Raw genomic sequence first — 22,539 nt, forward strand, 5'->3', positions numbered from 1 at the left:
AGCAAAAAAGTTATCTTTAGCATCCAACTATTTATATTTTAAGATGCAGAAAAGAATTCTTAAGTACATAGAAGAATTTAAAAAGCCGGTGAATGATCTGAATGACATGTCACGTAGGATTGTTAGAAACACCAGCACAACTAAATTTCAAGACACCGAAAGACGTTTTTCTTGCGTCTTCCCCCTCCCCCTGTTACTATAAGAATACTGTGAATATTACTCCCCCCCCCAAAAAAAAAAAAAAAAAAGAGAGGGGGAAATATCTATCAAATCTAGAAATAATACGCAAGCGATGTTTGGTATCAAACTTGAAAATGCTGCTCTCTGTGGAGGTCTATGCTGGAATGCTCTGGTGGAAGCTCCAAAGCTAAAGCACGCTGACGCACATTTAAATTGTGTGCTCAATGCACACAATTCTCTGTCTGGAAATTTTGTGGGATGCGTTTTCCTGAGTAGAAAACAAGTATTATGTCTGGTTATTTGTTTTGTAAAGGCATCTTTCTTCATATCAATTATTTTATATGATGATGTCCTTGTTTTATTGCGCTTGACAGCTGTTCCTACAGGTCAGCAAGCTCAGTATGAACGAATTTTTAATAATAGACTAAGAATGAGTCTTTGTTCTGTTAGTATATTTAATTAGGTTTTAAGGATGTAAATTCAGTGTCTCTTTGAAATAAATGTCACTAGCGCTACACTATTTGTGTCCTTACCGTCTCATTCTGGCCCTGGCCTTTTTTTGAGGTTACATGATGGCAACAGATTTTTCTTAATTTGTCTTCCTCCCTCTCCCCTGCATTTCCCAGCGTGCAAGGACTCGGACTCTTTTGGCATCTGGCTGGATCTAGTCTGCAACTTTTTCCTCCTTTCGTCATACATATAGATGCTGTTATTTAAATCCACAGCCGTAACAGGGAACGTTATGCTGCTGTCGTGAACTCAGACTAGTGTTTTATTGCGTTGGTTGGATGCTGCTAGCTGACATTTGAATTGCCGCATTGCTTGTGCAGTTAGAAGGAAGCCCTGCTTTATGAATACATTTTATTCATGAATTCCTGTACTAATTTCGTAGTCTTCTCTACACTCTACGTGTCAGAAATTTTCAGTAATCCAGAGAAAATAAGTCTTCTAGCGTTCTTGTCTGATATTAAGCTATTTATTGCCTGTAGCATACGTGAGCATGACTACATCTTTTGTCTTGCTCCTGGGCCCTTCAGTGCCCCACTAAAATATCTCGATGAAATAGTCTGTATTGAGGTTTAAAAAAAGTCAAATTTTTTCCTGACGTATTCGTAGAAGGCTTTCTGAAAATTTAAGTTCACATTTCAGATAGATTACAAACCATTTAAAAACCCTTGTCTATGAATATGTTTCTCTTTCTGCATAACAAAGATAAAATGATGCATCATTTTAATTTTCCCCTCTTAAGAGTATTGCTGCAAATAGAGATTCGAGAGGCTTATTTGAGAAATGCTATGAGAATAAATCAGTGCGATGTTTCCCTAGATCAGTAAGTTCACACGTGCGAGTCTTGAAAATAACCTTAGGTCAAGCAAGAAAACAAAAACGAGCCTTATTCTAGTTGCAATAGGCGCAGGATGTGGGTCGACAGCGCTTGGCATCAGGAGCGGGGGGACGCGAGGTGCTGAGCCCTGGTGCTGTTAGGGTATCCACCCTCTGGGCCCCACGGCAGAGACTGAAGTGCTGAGCTTTCGAGAAGGCTGAGCCTTGGTTGGGCGTGCGGTGTTAGCAGGGGCTCCCCGGGAGCCCGAGGTGCGCAGCACCCAGAGCTCGGAGTTGGGACACAGGACATGTCTGATTAATTTACATTTGAAGCATCTTGGAAGAGGAAGAGGTCCAAAACTGGAGGGACCTGTGTGGGCGATGAGTGTGGAGGGAGTGTTTTGAAGACAGAGGTGAAATCGGGATGTGTTTAGAGCATGTGAAGGAGGAGCTAATAAGCATCAATAAGCAGAAAGATATTTGGGTGAGATGAACTTCAATGTGATGAAGTAAGAGGAGAAAGAAAAACGTGAATGTTAAACTTAGCCTTTTTCTTGGTAGTTTTGACCATTTGACACCCAGAAAGTATGTGCAGGTAGTCCTGATCGCAAGGCAGAAGCTTGAGAGTACAAACATGGGACTCAAGGGGCGCCCAAAAGTCAATCTAATTTAACCCGATTTTAATTTAATCCAAGGCAGTTTTATGATTTTTTTGGGGGGAGGGGGGGAACATAGCCGATTTTTGAGCGCTTATTGCTGACAACATTGACCTGCCTTGCGAATTAGCTTGCGGTAAAAATGATTAACTTGCAGCCCTATCCACGAGAACCATCTTTTTGTGCAGAAGTGTCGTAGGAGGCATCAGGAATGGGGCTGTTGATATCGCCGCGTTTACTGTGTTCTGAACTGTTGAATCATCAGCGGCCAGCTCAGAAGGCTGCATCGCTCATACAGAGGAGGGTATTGAATTTGTTTCCTTCAAAATGTTGAGCCGCGGCCAGTAAAAGCTTTGGTCTCCCTAAGAATTTTAGGAATGCTGTTACAGAGTTTTTCCGTCGAGCACTTACAGCTTTGAATCAATGAGCTAGTAAAATGAAATAATATGAACAGAACGTAATTTGTTTTAGTGAAATAGTTATGATTCATTTTGTGTTTTCCAAGGCTGAACCATTTATATTATGTGCTATCGTTATTGGCTTTAGAAGGACACGGTGTACTGTTCAAGTATATGTAGATTAGACAAGCATAAATTGAGGTAATAGAACTTTTTTTTATACCCTAATAGTTCTGTTCAAGAAACATAGTGAATAAAACAAACAAAAATGTGTTAAGTTGTCTCAAGTTAAACATCAGATGTTTCTTTAGCTACTTATTGGCTCTTTATCAGTATGCCTTTGCCATAGAGTTGGTTTAAATTTTAACAAGGCACTATTCAAAGAGCTTTCGCATTTACATAAGGAATAAAGAAAATGCATGAAAGAGTGATATTATACGTTACAGTTTCTGTAGGCTTTTGGGTTATAAAATATACTGGTCTGACATGTTAATCCAGAAAAAGTCGTGAAGCTCATTCCTCAAAAAAATGGAGGACTCCTGCAGTTTCCCACTCCTGTACTCAAAACATGCTATACTTGATCTGCCTGGCTGTTCCCTCTTAGAGAGCACAAGAAGCAAAGCAACGTTCTGTAGACCTACTGTTCCCACCTGCAGGGAAAAAGATGAGCCACCGCCTCCTCATTAGCTCAGCATGGAAGAAAATGGAGATGTCTTTTTTCACTCTTCCTTCATCTCTGGATGTAAAGAAAGCTGGTGAACCTGAAAGTTGCCGCTCGCCTCCCTCAGAAGAGAGTATTGCTGGCTAAATTGGAATATAGCGGCTAATTAAGGTCCTGCCAGGCAGCGGAGAGATGCTAGAGGATTAAGAAATTTGCTGATTTAACATTTCCTTGATTTCTGATTTATACTGCATTGAGGTTGGGCTGTAATTTTAATGGGTTGCAAGAAGTGCTGCACCCTTTCAAGGAGAAAGCGTCTCTTTGTTGCAGTGAATTTTTCCCAGTTTAGACTCTTCCCAAAGAAGTCCTCATAAGTAGACGTTGTTTTTGTCGATGAGCCATTACTTTGTCTCTCCAGTGCTGTACAGGGAACTGAACGATAAAATGCTTCTAATATCTTTGTTTGCTTAAATTCTTTATTAAGTAACATGAAAGGGTGATTAAAGTAGGGTTGCCTTCCGTCTAGTCTGTAGAAGTTCATAGTGTTGCTGGCTCATTTGTTCTCAGGTGAACAGCATCAATTAGTTCTGTAGAAAGTTTCTCTTGTTGACTTAGCATGTTGTCTTAGGTTGTGTTCAATCCTGTTGCAAGGAAATGTTTGTGATTAACATTATTAAATCAACTACCTGAACATATGGTAAGTTGCAAATATAGCATTACTGTTCTGAGTTTATAGGTGTTTGGAAAACCTAAAGCAATATGCTAGCTTGTGTTGAATATAAACATATTCTGCTTATAAGCTTAGTGCTACGTCTCCGTGTGCTGAGCTGTTAAGCTGAAATACCTGGAAGAGAGTAGGTAAATCCTTTACAGTTGTTAAAATAGCACTCGTGCATTTTAATGTGAAAATACCTATTTGTGGGGAAAGGATGCCTGGAATATATTTAAGGAGATCATAAGAAGCCCCAGGAGAATTTTGTGCAGCCTCTTAAGGATTCCTTGCTTACCCATCTCTTTCCTCTTTATGTTCCTTTTGGAAGTTCTTGCCTTTCTGGTAGCACCTGAAGACCAGAGCCTAAGGCTGGTGCTACACCTCCTCTTCTGCAGCGATCCTAACTTTCCTAGCTAAGGCACTTTATCATGGAGTTGAGCTTCAAGAGAAAAGCAATTGCTTTAGGAATTTATGTATAAGGAACAGGGCCCTGGGGAGTGGAAGTAGAAGGCTCTGGAGGCACCGATGTGGTTAGTAGGACAGGGAACCAAGCAGACAGTGCGAGTTACGAGAAGAGGTGTGAGGACTTGAGGAAGATCACTAGAGGTTAGGCCTGGCTTTGCTGAGGATGGGACTATAAAGCATTGCTTCAGGAGGAGTGGATGGGGTGGGTTGTTAGTCAGCAGGAGACTTCAGGGCTTGAATGTTCGCCTGTAGGACTAAGCCACAGGAAGGACTTTAATGTGCTTGGAAGGGGAGGAGGACAGGTGCTGGGAAGAAAACCATTGGGTGTGGGAATGTCTCTGTGGCCTAGTGATTTGGGAGAGATAAGCAGATAACAAGTATGGGCAGCCTAAAAACATTTGAAAATTCTCTATGGAAATATTCCTTAGCTCCATGTACGAAACGGCATCTCTCTGTAAGTGCAAGTACAATTTGCTTGTTTGGCAGGTTTCTGTTACTGCAGAACTTGTTTTAGTCAACTGAAGCAAATTCGTAAGCAACAATTTGAGTTTAAGCAAATCCGTATATTCAAATCAGAGAAGAATCAGTCATTGTTCTGCTAAGTCTCCTTCCACTTAGTGGGCTAACTAGATTTAATACCGTATATGATAATTGATGCTTGTTCCTCACTTCAGTGATTTGACTACAGGCAAGATAGGTAGACAAATAATTGCAATCTGGAGAGGGTTGTGTTGCTGCAAGACGTGAGTCTGAGCCAACACCCCCACCTCTGAGGACTACCGGTGCGTGTTTTATTGGGCTTCACTCCACCCTCCTCGATGGGAACGTTTGTGGTTTACTTCCAGGCTCCACTTGTCAGAACAGCCCGGTGTTACTGAAGGCAGCAGGCCAACCCTACTGCTCCCAGCAGCCTCATCCCTGCGGAGCAGCTGTTTCGGTTAGATGCAAACCCTTCTCCTCCTCCTCTTCCTCCTCCACGGCTGGCTTCACTGGGGAGACAGCCCGTCCCTACGTATTGCTAAATAAAGTTTTCTGCAAAGATAAAAGTAGAAGTGAGAGAGAGCACCACACAGATGCATACCTGAGCGTATCGACTGCCTTTTCTAAAAGGCTTCATTTGATTTGGCATTTTTTCTCCTTTCAGCTGCAAAATAAGACTGAAAAGGTCATTTGAAAAGCTTGAGATTGTAAATGTAAAACCCTTTTCATCTTTCCTAATAAACAGCTGAGTAGGAGATAAATCTGTTGGGAGCTAGGACCTAAATTCTAATATTAAGCCTCAGTACAGAACATATTTGTAATTGTAATTCAGTGTACGTACACAAACAACTCTTGGAAATTATGTTGCATATAATTACCTTAAATAAGTTTGAATTAGGAGAAAAGTTAAAAGATTATCAAGACAGATTTAATAAATGAAGCATTAACCGTACCTGGCAGATTGACTCTTTCTGTCACTGTGAGCCAAGTTTTTAAGGTGACTTGGGCACAATTGGAAATTCCAGTTTTCAGCTGAACAGTTTTGATATGCAGTTCTTACAGGTTTCCAGCAGTTATTCTGTTTAGAGGTTTCTCTTAAATAATGGTAACTAACTTGTCTCTAAGAGCCTCAGCAAGGCAAAGCTTTAGTGAAAGCCTTGCTTACTAAGGATTGAGAAGCACTTCAATTTTGGGAAAACTACAGCAAAAAAATCAAATGTTTGAAATAGTGAAAATACTATAGGTTAGGTCAATGTCGTATACTACACTGTCTAACATCTGAGTAGCCTTCAAAGTGTGTTTTCCATAATTTCACGTATAATTAAAAAGCAGCTTCTTTGAGCTCATTAAAAGTTGGAGTCTTATTGAAGCAGTGTACTTCTGTATTTACATGAATAAAATATAGGTCTTAATATAGACTATAATAACTTCAAATATTAAATGTCTGTAGCGTAACTAACGCTTTATGTTTAAACAGTGTTTATCCTCCCTTCAGGAAGGTCAATCTGAAGATGATTGTGGTCCCCAGAAGTTTATTGTATTATGTTGTAGATCATTCAACTAACTTTCCCTCCTTTTTTAAGTTAATTATGCAATGATAGCAAAATCCCAAAAGTAAGTTGCTTGTGGTATGCATGTCAATAAGGTACGGTGGTGGCTTTTCAGACATAATGATGGTTATCCCTTTATTTTAACAGGCTTTTGGAAATGCAAAAACAGCACATAACAACAACTCAAGCCGTTTTGGCAAATTTATTCAAGTGAATTATCAGGAGACGGGGACTGTGCGAGGGTAAGTGGAAATCGCTGCTGCAACACGGTGTGTACGCTAATATTCTTACTTGCACAAAGAGTCTAAACTGTTAGAGGTAAAGCATGAAACAGAAGGCTAGTTTTTTTGGCCCGTATGTTTCCCAAAACTTTGTGCAGCAGTCTGTTTAGTTAGTTCAATTGGTATGAAAATGTTGGCATAACTACGCTGCAAATGGAAACATGAAGACACCTGAGCTAGCTTAAAACCAGCTAGCCCAGCGCGCGCTCTAACTGCGGCTGCGTGGATCTTGGGCCAGAAGCAAGGTGAAAAGTGTTGGCTCAGGCTGTGCTGTTATAGGTAGGTCTCCGAGACAGTGAGTTAAGATGGATGCTTCTGTTAAAGAAGTTCAATACGTTTCTAGCTCACTCGCTTGTGATTTAACCATCCATCTCCCATTAATCATGATGTCAACTGCATAATTAAGCTGAAATGTATCTTTTCTTCTGAAAATAGCAGTTCAGGCAGGAGAGGAGAACGTTTTAGCTAGGGTGGGCCCCCAGGATGGGTCGGGGGGCTGGAGCATGTGATGAGTGAGTAGAGGCTAAGCAAACTGGCTTTGTTCAGCATCAAGAAGAGAAAGCTAAGGGAGGATTTAATTACTGTCTCCAACTAACTGATGTGCGTTAGAAAGAAGATAGAGCCAGGCTCTTCTTGGAGGCACACAGCAAAAGCATGATAGGTGAAGGATGCAAGTTGCAGCAAGTCAAACTCTGATTAAGATTAAAAAAAAAATTCTGATGGTCAAACACCGGGACAGGGATCCACAGAGATTGTAAAAGTCTCCATCCCTGAAGGTGCTAAAAACTTGTCAGGCAGCTCAGAACCTTGTACAGTCCGAACTTTGGTTTTAGTTGTGTTTTGGCTAGGGCTTTGGACTAGAGGACCTCCAAAGGTCCTTTTCAACATTAATTATTGCATGAATCTGTCTGACAAAGTGGTGGAGGCAGCTGTATTGCAAGTTGTAAGACAATGCAGTTGCTTTCGTCTGCTATAAGAGCCGTTTCAAGGCTGCTGTTAGTGGGTTGGGAGAGTACTAGAGATTTTACCGCAACCTGGACTAAGTCTGCAGGTTTCTTGTCCTCCTTCAGCTGACAGAGATGGCATCAGTTTAATCCCTAAATATTTGTATTTAGGACCTTGTTCAAGAAAAGTGCAATAAAGGATAGACGCTAGAGAAGCAGGAAAACGGTAGTAAGGACTGAGATGTTTTATAGTCTTCTGGGTTGGAGATTTTAAGTGCTGTTAACGGGTGGAGAGCGGCTGGTTGTACTTCTCCACCTATGGCTACAGCTTCTTGTTGCCAGCCTGGAGAACTACAAGGAGCTGCAGTGACCTCCTTGCTTCAAGCGTGGAACTTGCAAAAAAAAATATCCTCTAGCGATGCAGCTTCTCCTCCCTGGGCAAAGTCTGTTCCAGCTGCCGATGTGCACTACAGCTGCTCTGGGGAGTTCAACCTGTTGTTACTCCTCGTGTTTGCTCGCTTGTCTTGTACCTAGAACGCTGCTTTTCTTGTCTTTTTCTCTTTTTCTTCCTATCCTTCACCTCATTTCTCTCCATCCACGTCTATCTTTTTTACCCAGACTTCTTACCTGTGTTCTGCCACACAAGACTGCTTCTCGCTCGCCATCCAGCCCTGCCCAAATATCTGTCCCTACTGTGTCCAGTTCCTGCTGTAATTTGTCTCCACACTGAAGTCTCTCTTTAACCTAGCCCTTGACCACCTCAGGCCTCTTTTTTCCACAAGGACATTGCAAGAAGATCTATGTTTCCGTCATTGTTTTCTACTGTACGAACACGATTTCTTTCCAGAGTTGCTCCTTCTACCCAAAGCTCATGAGAAATACAGCTGAAACTCAAATTCTCCCTCTGCAGCGGCAGAAGTGCTGCAGCTGTGGGTGATGCAATGTGGATGGGCTTATCTGAGCCGGGCTTTCCCTGTGGCTCACTTTGATGTCAGGACATGGCAGTTGCTCAAGCTAGCTAAAAATGAGCAAGGCTGCCTTAACTCTGCTTTCTGTCTGGGCTAATTAACTCAGCTGAGCAATAAAGTGAACAAGTGGCATTCTAGGGGCTGTATTATTTCTACAGCTAGCTAAGATATCTCTTGCTGGGACTTTGTTGCTATTTTTACTGAATTGCTTTTTAATTTTTTCTTTCTTATTTTTCCAGCAGAACAGTATCAACATGAATAGCTTCCATTCATTCTTTTTCCTCTTCCCCGCCACATAAATTTATTCAAATTTACTCTATATACCTTCCAGTCCAGCCACTGGTTTTTCCACTCTTATTTCTAATCTAATGATTTTTTTAAATTATAATTGAACTGCTTGCCAAAATTAAGGATAAGCCTCAATTTTTAAATACCTACTTAAACATGGGATAACAGAAATCCAACAAACGCCTTAACAGGGTATTACTTTGTCATGGTATGTCAGCTCTGCGGAAGTGGCCTCTACTGTTATTTGCAGGTTTCTGCCAATTATCATTGTATTACTATATTCTAGCTCTAAAAATAAGAGGAAGGCTCTGTCTTTTCTTTAAAAATGCAGTTGTCTGGTCTCTTGTTGCCTGCTGTGATGTGAGTGTGCTCTGCTATAAGCTTGAAGTGCTGCCCCTCTGAAAGTAAAAAGACATTTTTCAAAGCTGTGAGCTGTTTCTGGGGTATGAGAACAAAATACTGTGTTTCCATAGTCTTTAAAAGACCTTCACAAGTGTACTTGCTTTTTTTAAACTTTGCATAGCTTTTAAGCACTTGGAGTCTGGCTACCTGAGTCAGATACCTCCCTGTATTGTGCATACTCTTTGCTTTGTTACATGTAACTGTAATTTGCAATCCTGAATCAAAATTTTACACTGTTCATAGTCTGAAAATAGCAGCTGGATATTTGATTACAAACTGTTTGAGTATAATGACCAGAACTTGAAGAGGATATAGATTTAAGATATGCAATAGCCAAGGCATTTAGTAGTAGCCAACCCCACCCCATGAAATGAAGCCTTTGAAGCTGTGCTTAAAATTGATGGGGCGTGAGCAATGGCTGCATTTAAGTGCATTCCCATAAGGCTTTATGAGTTTATTAAGTCCTGTTCAATGGTAAGTGACTTCTGGAGGAAGGTCTTTGCAAAGTCTTTAGTCCTTGTAAGAGGATCAAAAGCCTCACCATCTTACACGCTCCATAAACTGCGGAAGAGCCAGATAGGAGACATTTAATTAACAAGCAACAATGCAAAGGTGTAATGTTAAATTTGTGCGATGGCATGAACCTATATCACAAATACTATGTGTTAGCACTCTTGAGCATATTGTGCTTGGACACTTTGCATGTTGGTATATGTATATTAAATTCATTCTCGAATTTCAGGTAATATTACTGGTTTGCTAAATACAGGTTCTGTAGCATGGCTAAATTAGTATTTTGCACGAATTCATAAGTCCTAGAGTTTCTTTCCCTTACTATTAAACCTGTGAATATTGAAAAGGCATGTTTTGTATAACTGGCAGCAGTGGAAAAAAAAATTTGGGGATGTCTACTTTTTTATACTTACTTTAGTTTCCTTTTTCACTGTCCTGTTACAAGAGTGTCTTTCTTGGGACGTATGTTCATTATGATCTTTGCACCAGGAAAGGAGTATCTTACTGGAACAGTGTTTTGGTTGGATCTACTGGAAAAAAAAAAAAAAGGTAGTTGGCAGTGCTTTAAATAGAGGATTTGACTGTATGACCTCCAGAGGACCCTTCCAACCTAAATTATTGTATGACTCTGACCCCCCCCCTCCTCCCCCATAATGAGAACAGAAATCACGGGGGAGAGGATTACGTGTCAAGAGTGTTGAACTTGATCCAGGTTGTCTTATAGTGGTGTGCTGAACTGCTATCTGAGTGGCATTTGGGACTCTCTAATACCTTTTGCACCACCCCGTTTATTCACTGAGTCTACAGTGAATTTCTTTTCTTGGCTTAAAAATTAAGAATTTGTAAAACATGAACATATGCTTAAGGTGAGAAAGGGAAGGTGAAGGCGACCTGTCAGAGAGTAATAGCCATTGGCTATTCTCAGCTTCCTCACAGGGACTAAAACAAGAAAAAACCAATTGGCACACCTTATATGCGGCAATAATACAGCTTTGCTCAAGCACGTGTTGCTTTCTTTACTCTTCCTACGCAGGAAGAGCATCCCATCATAGCCTGAATATGCCAGTTACGGTAGCTTCTCCCAAGAGCTCCAAAGCAACTGTCACAAAACCTTCTGGGGCATGTCCAAGTGACTGTTATGAGAGAAGGGAAGAATTACTGAGAATGCAAGTAATGAATAGGTGTGGTTCCCCAACTGGAGACTGCAGTAAAGAAGTGAGCGTAGAGGCATCTTGTTCTCCTGCTGTATCCTAAGCTAACTGGATTTTCTGACTTGTACCTGCTACTTAATACAGTTGTGGAAAACACATGGCTACTGAAGTCGTTGCCACATCACTGCGCTTCTGTAGCTGGAGAAGCACAGCCTCTGCTTTTGTGTTTCAAGTTGCATCGTCAAAGTTGACATCTACAACTCAGTTTCTAAATCCCTATCGTTGCTGTTCAGCACTGTGTGTGGGGGAGGTATGCTGAATCTTGTTTTAGGTAGAAAAGCTTTGTGTTAATATGTAAATTAAACATGTTTATTATGCAGGCTATTAGGATAAAATATAAACTCCAGTAAGTAACTTCTGCAATTTTTTTTGACCATAGCCAGAATTTAATAACTCAAGTTTTTACTGAAAAGCGGTTGTTCTTGCAGAGGGAATGATAATTTTGGTACAAATTCTGTAGCTAAATCTTCTTTTGCAGACTTCTGCATCCAGATGTGTTTCTTGTTGAAGTAGGATCCGATAGTGCACAAACCTTGGTCTGCAAGCGATTTTATTTTGCTGGCTTTGGATTAAATAGGTACCCCAGATTCTTAGTTTCTGTCCAAATTTTCCCCCTGCACTCCCAGCCCATAGGCTAACTCATCTGAGATCATGTTTTTCATATCCAAGTTAGTTTTGGCTTTGTATCAAACCAAAAAACCTCAAAAGCCAAACATAATATTGGGCTTGTTCTGCCTAGGAAGAAATTTATATAACTAAGTGAAACAAGGCTGAATCTTTTTTTTTTTTTAATATACTAAAATGAAAAGTCCCCGTAAAGCTGTGTTCATTTAAATTGAATAGTTGGTCAATGAATAACGTTTTTATTTTTTCTTCCAGAGCTTATGTTGAAAAGTATCTCCTGGAGAAATCCAGACTAGTCTATCAGGAACACAATGAACGGTAGGTGCCTGTATTTTGCTTGTGTGTTTGGTGGTAATTTTTAATTGTCTTGATAGCATGATAAAGATAGCTCAAAACCCTGTTTTAACTGAAAAGGGGGTTCAGGATTTTCACGCTTCTAATAATGTATCTTTGAGTTGCCTCAAAGATAAATTATGCATTTAAATTCTGTATCACGCTGGCTTGGAGAGAAAAGTCAAACTCCAAAGCTCTAGTAGTTTGGATTTGGAGTCGATGATATTAAGTCGTATCATCTCATGTCCTGGCCCACCGAGCATGTATTTAAACTAGCTCTGATCACACATGCTGTAAGGACTAAGTGAAACAGTAAATACCTGTGCATCAAGGAGAGGACGGACCATACGCTACTCACGCCTGCCAAAAATGTTCTGACCTAACTGAGCAGGATTTGCATTTTCTAAAACTGTGGCAGATGGAGGCACCAGCTTTGCTTTATTAGCCTCTTCAAATAGCACTAGCGAAAAAAGCAAGGGCACCGTGTGTACCTCCCTTTATCCAGGGGAGTTGCAAATTTGCAACTCCCATTTCCTAAGCGAGTGCTCTGATGTCCAGGCTGCTGCTTGGTGAGCTGCTCTGTGCCGTCTCTTGAAACGGGGTTGTTGCATAGCCAAGAGTGCAGCAGGATGCATTGCACCAGGAAGAAAGCGTGTGAGAGGGGTTCTGCGGGTTTGTACGCAGGGCACTCGGCTGATGGACTGTGGAGCTCGGTGTCCTGGGCCTCGCTTTCAAGATTAGCTGTGCGTTTCTTCTGTGAGGGGATGGGTGGGCAGCTTGAAGAGTAGAAGTAATCCTCGTGATAGGAGCTGGAATCAAGAGTCTGTCTCATTTTGATCATCTTCAAGACCCAAGGATTTGGTACTCCTCCATGTGCAGGGAACATTGAAGGGATCTTGACCCAGATTGATCTGTAGTTCTCTCTGGCTGATGGGAAAGATGTACTTGAAGGTGCCGGCTAAGCGGAAGTGAGAACCCCTTTTCGGTTCTGAGCAAATTATCTGATTTGCTTCCTATTAAAACAAATACCATCCCTTCCCTGGACTCTGTTTTTAGAAGGGGGAAGGTCACGTGCGCGTTCGGGGAGAAGGCAGTTTTGCTGGTGTGCTCTGCCCAAGGCTATGAGACTGGGAGCAGTCACCAGCTCTCTAGGTCTGCCAGTCGGATCTTGGAGTCATGCAGAAGCAGGTGACGTAGCCGCTTAGGCCACCCTGGCCCTGGGCAGCTGCAGAAGCAGAGCTTCAGGTGGTGTTTGAACTGGAGAGCTGGTTTAGGTGGCCACTGAATTGCAGGCTTTATGATGCATGGTTTTGGAGTTGGGCACTGAAGTCCACCCGATCTCACTTTTCGTTTCCTAAGTCTTTTTGTGGCTGTAAAAACCTCTTTTTGCTATGTTGCTGCCTGTTTTGGGAGCAGCATACTTTATACTATTGACAGTCCTTGACTTATGTTTTCCATTGTCTTTATGATTGTTGTCGTATGGATTATTATATACTATTTGTTTTCTTTTGTAACTTGTAAACTATTTAATATCTAATTTTGGAAGAAAGATGGTATTTTAAATCTATTTTACAGTTCTTAGCACACCGAAACCATCAGAAGGTCATCTAGAAAAATCTGAGATTATACAGACAACAAAGTTAGGCAAATTGTTCTTTCCCAACTGCAACTTATTTTTCTGTTACGTACTCCTTTCTTAGTACATTTGTTTAAAATCAGAGTAATAATTACCACTTCTAATGTGAAAGACCGTGAACTTTCTGTCTTCTGATGTCTCTCAACTGCTGGCGCTTCTGCCTGTGTTCCCCTTTGAGGTAGCTGTTTTTGCAGAGGTCTGCATTAAATCTTGTGTATGGGTAGGAGATACTTGTTGCTCAGCTGATTGCTGTAACTCATCCTTCCCAACGAAAGGATCTAGTGTGTGAAGTTTTCCTGAATGTTGATGGATTGATTCTAAAGTTGAACGGCGGACAGCCTCAAATTTGATGAATGTGCGTTGGAGTGTTATAAGATGATTAAATATGTTTTCCCATGGAAAATGTCTGACATAAAAGCACAGTTTTAATATCAGAAATACTGTTATGCTGTTAGCACTAAGTGCTTTATGGTCATTTTGAAGTAAAACAGATGCGTGTCATTTGGTGTGTTTTTAATATCAGTAATATACCGAAAAGTGGCATGGACTTCAAATTCCTCCTGGTTTGCTGAGAACTGGGTGGTTGCGTGGCATGTTAAGTTTCAGCAGGTCTCTTAGACGTCCAAGAAACAGATGCATCTCATTCAAGACACGTTTGCAGATTTGCTCTATGCCTGTTCCAAATTCATGAATTTTTTTTAGGGTTTTATCTCCTTGCTGTCCTATCCACTAAATCACCGACTTCTATCTAAGTCACGCTACTAACTTAGTGTCACCTTTCCCTTGCTGCCTGTGCAAGTTGTACAAACATGCCTGAGTTTGAGTTGACAAATCAGTTTATGATGTTTACCTGTGCTTCTCTGATATTTGTTTTCAAGTTTAACGTCATTTTTATTTGTTACCAGGAACTACCATGTATTTTATTACCTCCTGGCAGGAGCGAGCGAGGAAGAAAGATCAGCTTTTCATCTTAAGCAGCCCGAGGAGTACCATTACCTAAACCAGGTGGGAACGCTCTACAGGCAGCTTTGCAGTACGCGCTCAGCTCTGTTGACATGCTGCCTTTTCTATTGCTGCTACTTAATGCTAATAAAGAAACTGTGCGGACTATAGGAAAGGTTGTCTGAATGCTCTATATGCATTTTGTGGGAGATTAATCCGCTTTGGCAGTCTGAACACTGGACAGCTTGAAAGAAAACCACCGATGTTTTCTGTCCCTTACCTGGGATGTGTAAAATATATGGCCTGTGTTTTTAAGCGTCTAAGGGAGAAACAGTAATATTTTACCCGTTCTCCGTATGAATGTTGTTTAGTCATTAACATCTGTCTTCTGAGCAGAAGAAAAGTGAAAAATGTCTCTGTCTGCTTCCAGTTGGTCTCTAGGGTATAATATCTTGCTTGAGGGTAGTCCTAATTCTGTAGCTTTATGGCTGTCCGTTAGCACAATCCTTTGAATTTAACAATGAAATGAGTTTAATATAAACAAAAAACCCATAGAAACCATTGAAAATGTATGAATTAAAAATGAGTCGGCTACTACCATTGGACAACTCAATTCATGCGTCAGAAAATCTAATTCAGGTATTTAAGATGCTGTTAGCAGTTGATGCTTGTGAGGAGGGAAGATGCTGCTTTTTGCTCAAAAAAATGGAGTAGGAATATGTGGAATTGCAGTTGCCTTATATAACAATTTTAAGTGTAATTGCAATTTTGTTGGAATGGAAACTTGAGTAGCAGTAAAAAGGAGTCAGAGAGTAACATATATGCAAACTGTAATACAAATAGCCTTTAGTTTTTCTGGAAATATAATTTAACTCTGAAATGTCTGAGTTACCCAGGGCTTTTTTAAGATCTTTAAAATGGACTATCAAAGTCAAAATATATTGTAATATTAATAACTACCACCCACACTTCGTGGGATCAGGAAACTCGCACAAATGAGTAATATATTAAGAGTTTAAGGCTTCTGCTCTGTCTGTGTGTTTGTGCCTTCTGCGTTTGTAAGTACTGCAGAGGTTGGAGAACATGGTGTGTTCTTTACAACCATCTGTGCTGCAGTTTTGAAGTCTGAAAGTGCCAAGATAATTTGGATTGAATGTTTTGGCAGTTTCGCAGACTTTGGACAATCCGGTAGTTTTATGTTAGTCTAAAACATTGCTTTTAACTATATTCTTTTTTTAATTGTAGCAGTTACAATTTGAAGGTCCATGATGCTTTAAGTAATACAACAAATCCAATGGCATATAATGTGTTGATCTGATAGGGATGAGACATTTTAGGTTGAAACATGTATGAAACATTGTGGTCCTGTGGACAAGTAGACTGCTGAAAGATGCTAAGCTAAATCCGGTGGATCATGGAAGTAGGCTCTGGACTTGCGTGAACACAGTATATGGAGCCTAGTGATGCTTTGGATGTTAAAGTTTTTGATCACAGTCATTTTATTGCATGTAGTGTTAGTATTTGAGAGTCAAATTTGCATTGAAAATTATGTGAAAATGGCTCCTTTACATATGTTCAGTGTGCCATTTCATTATTAAGGCTTTCTAGCAATGCAATAACATCTTTCTCATGTCCTTTGGTCAAAGGGAAAAAAGCAAAGTAATGACAAAACAGAAAAAAGAGGAAGCTTAATAAGGATGTAAACCATGGAAACATAAAAGGGCAATGTAATAAAATGACCTTTGAGCATTCACAGTATCTTCTTAAATGTGTCAGGGAGAAATCCCTTCCCATAAGAAGGAAAAAAAGCAAACTTGGAGGGGAACATAAAAGTTCAGCTGTTTTTAAAAAAAAAAAAAAAAAAAAATTAAAATTATAAAGCTATAAAACATTGAACCAGGTCCTTTAACTCAAGGACTGACTTAGTTCTTGAGTCAAGAATTATTTTCTTTTTCCCAGGTTCCTCAGTTCACATTGTGTTATGCAAAATAAAATTGTATTTTGCATTGCAGATGGGAAATAATCTATTCAGATATTTCAACATAAAATGTTGTGTCATTTTGCTGAAGTAAATATAGAAAGCAAGTTGGAAAAAATATTTTGACTTTTTTATGAACAAATTTACTTATAGCATCTCCTGAGATGGGATGACTGCTGCATATCAGATAAGACTGAGAGAGGTCCTGCCCTGCAACTTGCCGAACGTATTCCATGCTGTTTATTCCTATTAATCCATCCTGAAATGGGTAATTTGCAGCATTGGGTCCTTACTTAGTTTAATTTCAGGTCGTTGCTGCTCTCTGAAGCTCTGGTGCCATATCTCTGTCCCTCTTGGGACTACGCACTGATTCCTGAAAGTAGACATGTCCTGCACCGTTGTGACTTTTTAAAAACTCCATCACCACTGTTTGACTGGAAAAAGACACAACTTCCCCAAAGGCTTCCCAGTGCTACTGCTTAATTCGTCCAAGGACGACAGTTTTGCAGCGTGCGTACCTGTCCACGGCAAAGGTTGAGAGTAGGAACAAAAATCTGCTCTTCTGCATGGCCCTAGGTAAACCCAAACCCTTTCAACCACAAAAAGCTTAATGCTTTTTAAAAAGTTATTAGGCTTAGAGCGTGAGAAATCACTGCCGTATTGAAAACACTGGCAGTGGAGATCAGAGCATCCTTAAGCGTAGAAGAATTGTAAAGCTTAGCTTGTGCTTCAAAAAGAAAAGGAACGACTGCACAGGCTAATAAGAACTATTATTGCCTGGAAAGTCCACCTTTGCCGCAGGTAGCGGGCGTTGTGTTTGCTGTGAATACTGCCTAACTCGCTCTGCCTTGCTTTCAGATGACAAAGAAACCCCGCAGACAGAGCTGGGATGATTATTGCTATGACTCGGAGCCGGTCAGTACAAGTACCCGCGGATTCGGTGTTGCTGGTGCCAGGCTGCTGTTTTGCTCGCTCGGCGCACCGAGACATGAGCAGAAAGCAAAAATCCACTTAATTTTAACCTGTCGATAACCCTCTCCACCCTGCCGTGGTGTCGCTTGGGTTTTAGCTCGGGACAACGTAGGTAGTCTTGCCCTTGCCCTTTTTTGCTTGCTTGCCGCTGGAAAGCCTCATTTTCGGGTTAGCTTGGATCCAGGCATCTAGTTTGAGCAAACAGCTGGGACTTTTTGATATAACGCCCATCGGTTTACGTATCCCGTCGTGTTACGGGATATTTGCGAGATGGCCATGTTGCAAAAATTGAGCTTTCTGTTAAAAGGGCGACTCTGGCTCTCGGAGCACGGAGGGACGGCTCGTTCTAGCAGCGGTTCACGGTGGCTGTAGCAGCGTAGCAGCTCGCCAGCTTCCAGCAAAAAGAGAAAAAGGGGGGGGAGGGAAAAAAAGGACAAAACCAAACTGTTCCGAGACAATCAGATCCTGATATTATTGGAAACGCAAGCAAGTCTTTGTTTCAAAGCAGTTTGACTGATGTTACCATTCGACTCAACTCCAGAGCCCTTTCCAAAGGGATGCAACCAAAAAAGGGCACGGGAAGCTTCTCCCCTTTCGCCGGCTCCTGCTTCGCGCCGAAGCCGAGGACGGCGGCCCCGGCCAGCGACGGCCTTCGGCTTTGCGTGGCCTGTGGCTGCGTCCATGTGATGGTCCCTGCGGGTTTTGCCTTGCGCCCGAGAGCATGCTTCAAACGCGCTGCACGTGGCTCTTGCTAATGCTGCGACTTAGGAGCCCAGCTCCCCAAGATTTCGAGAAAAGTCGGCTATCGCGTTGGCATCCTTACGAGGCCCCACGAGAGCAGGGCGCGCAAAGCGGCTGTTTTGCCGTACGCCTCGGTACGCTGCAGCTTTCAAAGACTTTAACTGCTTAAGGAACCGGTTTCCAAGGACTAACTGGAGGTTTTCCAAGAGAAACAGAGCCCAGCGTTGCCACGTTCGCCGCCGCCGGGGAAGGGCAAACACCACAGGGCCGGCTCGGCGGCGTAGCCGTGAGGATTTAGTTGCCGTGTTTCGCATAGCAAATCCATGCGCGGTTTGTCCCTTTGCCTCCTCTGGTGCTTGATGTCGCTCTGCTCGTGGTAAAGCACCTTTTTTTTTTTTTTTTTTTTTTTTCTCTCCCCCTTTGGTGATGATTCACTCTTAAACCTACTCGGGGCTTTTCCCTGTGCCCATGCTGGGACCGCAGGGATGAACGCCAAAGCAAGGGACTTCTAGCTGCTTTAGAATTGCAGTTTACAATGAAACCCCTATTATAGCTTTTAAAGTTTTTGTGGAAATACATGGATTGCTTCAGTTTAACAGGCGACTTGCTTTTGCTTGCAAGGGGTGAACAGGCCGGGAAACTAATTGCCCCAGCAGCATATTGATGACTAGTTTAGCATGTGGGCAAAGGCCTTTTAACATTTGTCTGCTGTAATATCAAGGAAACTCTTTTAAAAAAAAAAAAAATCCATTAGGAAGGAAAATGCACAGTACAAAGGTGAAATACTGCATAGAGCATCTGCTTTTAAAGAGATGGTTTGCAAAGAGCCTTTCTATAGGGATGAACGAGTTTGGCAATTATTATGTAAACTGTTAATTAAATTGCCTTTGGCTTGGCTCGTGTTATGTCTGAGTGTTGTCAGCAAAAGTGGCCCTTGGTATCCTTTTAACAGCTTTTTGCAAGCCTTGGTTGCAGGCACGTTTGCGTCCTGCCAACTCCAAGTACTGTCTTGGGTGGGGTGAAAGCTTCCCCAAATTATCCTCAGCAATTGCGTGCTGGCCGAGGAAGCCCCTTGCCCACCGCAGGCTCTTGAGGCAACAGTTGCAAGGATTCGAAGAGAGTCTTGCGATTTATAGTTTAGAGGCCCCCTATTAACTAGCAGCCGTTGTTCAGTGTCAGTTTGGGCCAAAGTTGAGCGAGAAGTAAAAACTTGTAATCCTAATTTATGGTATAATTATTCCATTGCTGATCCCTGCCGCTCTTGCTGGAATAGAGCGTAGGTACCTATGCTGCGTTGCTTTGAATAAGTTATATGGGTCGGTAGCTTATGCCTCTGTGCTCAGTTAAAACGGGTGAATTTCAATAGCGTCGTCTATGTGCACAAGGCGAAAAATTCACTCTTTCAGCGAGTGTTTCCTAAGCAGATGCAAGCATATTATTTCCTAAGTTTTGGACCCAGTCTTCATTGGTATGGCGCATGGTTTTAAAAATCACACACATTCCCCCTCTTCACCATCTTTTCTAAATCCGCTTTGCCAGTGCACTACGAAAGTTTTGTGTCTGAGGACCCCGGTAACAGTTTTAAGACATTATTTTTCAGTTGAACTGGATTTATGCACCGAACTTCTGTAGCTCTGAGGGATGGGGCAATTGCGTATGAGGAGGTACCTTTGCTGAAATAAATACCGTAAATAGGAATGTTGCCCCATAATCAGTAACTATCGCTGTAATGATACTAACTATGGAGATGAAAACCAAGATTACCATGGATGTAGTTGCAGGGCTTTAATTTGTGTTTTTTTTTTTTTTTTAAAATCTCAATTCAAGTGGTAGTAAAATATTCTGACATTTAAGATAGCATATATTGTGTCATATGCGATACCCTAATTCTGATTTGGAGACTGGGGATTTTCTTAGGCAGCAATGTGAAGAAAGAATTAAATATAGGCTATAAAAAGAGAGAAAATAACAGATAATACCTAGCGGGCCTGAGGTGAACCAAATCATGCGGAAGGTACTTGACGTTATTAGTTTATTTACTCGTTAAGGAGAATTAATTTAAATATGTTTCCTAAATATTGATGCAGGACAATTTTAGTTGGGCCCACAATGTAATCTGAGTTCCACTGTTTTCCCTGAAAGTGTCAGTGATTGCCATCGGTTTGGGGAGTTCCAGCCTTGGAACGCTGGCTTCCCTGAGATATAAGATTTAGTGGATTTCAAATTCCCTCATTGCTGGCATGTTGACAAAGGGTGATACTTGGAAGAAAGTTGGTGAATAAAATATTTACAACTTTTCCTATGGAGTATTTCATTTCACTGGTATTTTACACGAAATTACTTTCTATTTTTGAAATATTTTAAAACTAAATTCCTCCTATTTAGTTGTAGGAAGTCCTAACGAGCCAGGACAATTAATATGGAATAAACTGCCTGTAAATGTATAACAAACTTCATATCGCTGTCAGTTCAAGTCCTTTTTGTATGCTAATTCTCCCACGCTAACGCTTTCCAGTGCAGTTTGTAGTAGTGGGTGACTTACCTCTTGCTTTAGAGGCTAAGACATAGCGTTGAAATAAAGATGCATGAGAAAGTAGCCAAAAAAGTTGTGGAAAAGCTATTTCAAAGTAGCCCCTTCTACAGTCAAGGCTATTCTAACATAAGTGTGACGGTGAGATGTGTCGTTTAGGTGCAGTGTCCTTTGAAAGAAATCCGGTTTGAAAGGGCTTCTTGCTACGCTAGACAAAAGCACAATGCGGAGTAAAAATGTCCACGTGAGAAATTAGTGCCACATAGTTATAGCATTTAAATTTGCACTCCAGCTAGTTTTCCAGTAAGGTCATGTAAGCCCATCTTCCTTAACAGATTGATTTGTGTGTGTGTTGGTTTTTTTTTTGGTTTGTTTTTTGTTTTTTAACTTTGTGTACTCTTTCCAATACTTAAGAGCAAAAGTTCTGCATTGCCACTTGCCCTAATCCCAGTCTTTTATTGCATTGCATGTGTGGTACTTGCTATATCCGCTATGGTAGCGTGAACGGCACCGCGGAACAGGCGTTCAGAGCGATGCGGGAGGAGCGAACAAAGCGTTCCAAGTGTACGTTCAGGGGGAGGAAGCGTCGGAGAGGCTGGGTATTGGTGGTGATTAGGAGGCACGGTTATTCCCCGTAATGTTTATGGGGCCTCCTATATATCTCATTTCCCCATGCCAGATTGGAAACGTTCTAGTTGCTGATATAAGAGGCATGGAAATTACTAAATGATATTTATGGCGTGCTGACTTGACCATCTGGACCTCTTCTGATCTTAATTTCTTTTAAATGCTTCATCTTTCTCTTTGAACCCAACAGGACTGCTTCTCTGTTGAAGGGGAGGACTTGAAGCATGACTTTGAGCGCTTACAACTAGCCATGGAGATGGTAGGGTTTCTTCCCAAGACTCGCAGACAGTGAGTTTATTTTCCATATTAAGAGCATGCATAATAAGCGAGGTACTGCACATGACTTACACCCGCTTGACTCTACTGTGCTCTATATAACATATCAGATTGCTGATGTGAGGCGGAGTAACAACAGTTGCCCATTCACACAATAGAGGAGTAAACGTTATTTAAAGGTATAAGCAAAATAAGCCCGTGATCAGTGCAGATAACAATTCTGTTTATGCAGCTTGAGGGAGCGCAGGAAGTTGGCACCTTGAGGTATTTTTGAACTATTTGTGAATACACATGCCTTACTCTGCGTATCGTGAATCCAGATACTGGTATAATCAGAAAACCTAGTTGTAACCTTTTAATTATTAGTGGTGCTTAATCCTTTGCATAGACCTGCCAGTTTTGTAGAATGATGTTGCCACCAGGCCTTCATCCACCAAGTCAGTGGAAGCGCTGGTTGAAAACCCAGGCTGTTGGACTGCAAAACTGTCTTCCACGGACTGCAAAGAATTACATACTTTGCATGAGGATCCTCTTCAACTGAAAACGCAAAATAATTCTTGTAGTGTTAATCATTGGCACACTTCATTGTTTGAACCTCTTGAGTAGGTTTGAGTGAATTTGACCAGTATGTTATTAAAGTAGTTAACACGTAGCAAAAAATATATATTAAAAAAGAGAACCTCAAAGTGAGTATTGTTTTTGACGTTACCAGTGTCACTGAAATGCAAATCAGTAACTGGAACGCCACAAGCAAATCTTGCACTTTTTTAATAAGTAAAAGTGCTTGAACCATAATTTAATGAACACATTTTCCTTTCTGTTTGAAATATGTGGCAACAGGGAATTAC

The 22,539-nt window shown here is 41.2% G+C and overlaps 1 protein-coding gene across 10 annotated transcripts in view; it reads left to right on the plus strand.

Annotated features, from left to right (window-relative positions):
* The window catches only part of MYO9A (myosin IXA), a 225,775-nt gene that overhangs the window by 79,227 nt on the left and 124,009 nt on the right, over positions 1 to 22,539 (plus strand). For 9 of the 10 annotated variants that reach the window (XR_011143653.1, XR_011143652.1, XM_068957968.1 and 6 more), the window contains exons 3-7: positions 6,573 to 6,667; positions 11,912 to 11,974; positions 14,531 to 14,630; positions 17,404 to 17,460; positions 21,606 to 21,703. Coding sequence is in view for 8 of the 10 variants with exons in the window: in XM_068957968.1 (XP_068814069.1) it covers positions 6,573 to 6,667; positions 11,912 to 11,974; positions 14,531 to 14,630; positions 17,404 to 17,460; positions 21,606 to 21,703 (413 nt within the window). In the remaining 2 variants the exon portion in view is untranslated. The remainder of the gene's footprint in view (positions 1 to 6,572; positions 6,668 to 11,911; positions 11,975 to 14,530; positions 14,631 to 17,403; positions 17,461 to 21,605; positions 21,704 to 22,539) is intronic. The other variant, XM_068957971.1, reaches the window with a different exon arrangement.

The sequence above is a fragment of the Struthio camelus genome, chromosome 12 (assembly GCF_040807025.1).
Source record: "Struthio camelus isolate bStrCam1 chromosome 12, bStrCam1.hap1, whole genome shotgun sequence".
NCBI classification, from domain to species: Eukaryota; Metazoa; Chordata; class Aves; order Struthioniformes; family Struthionidae; genus Struthio; species Struthio camelus.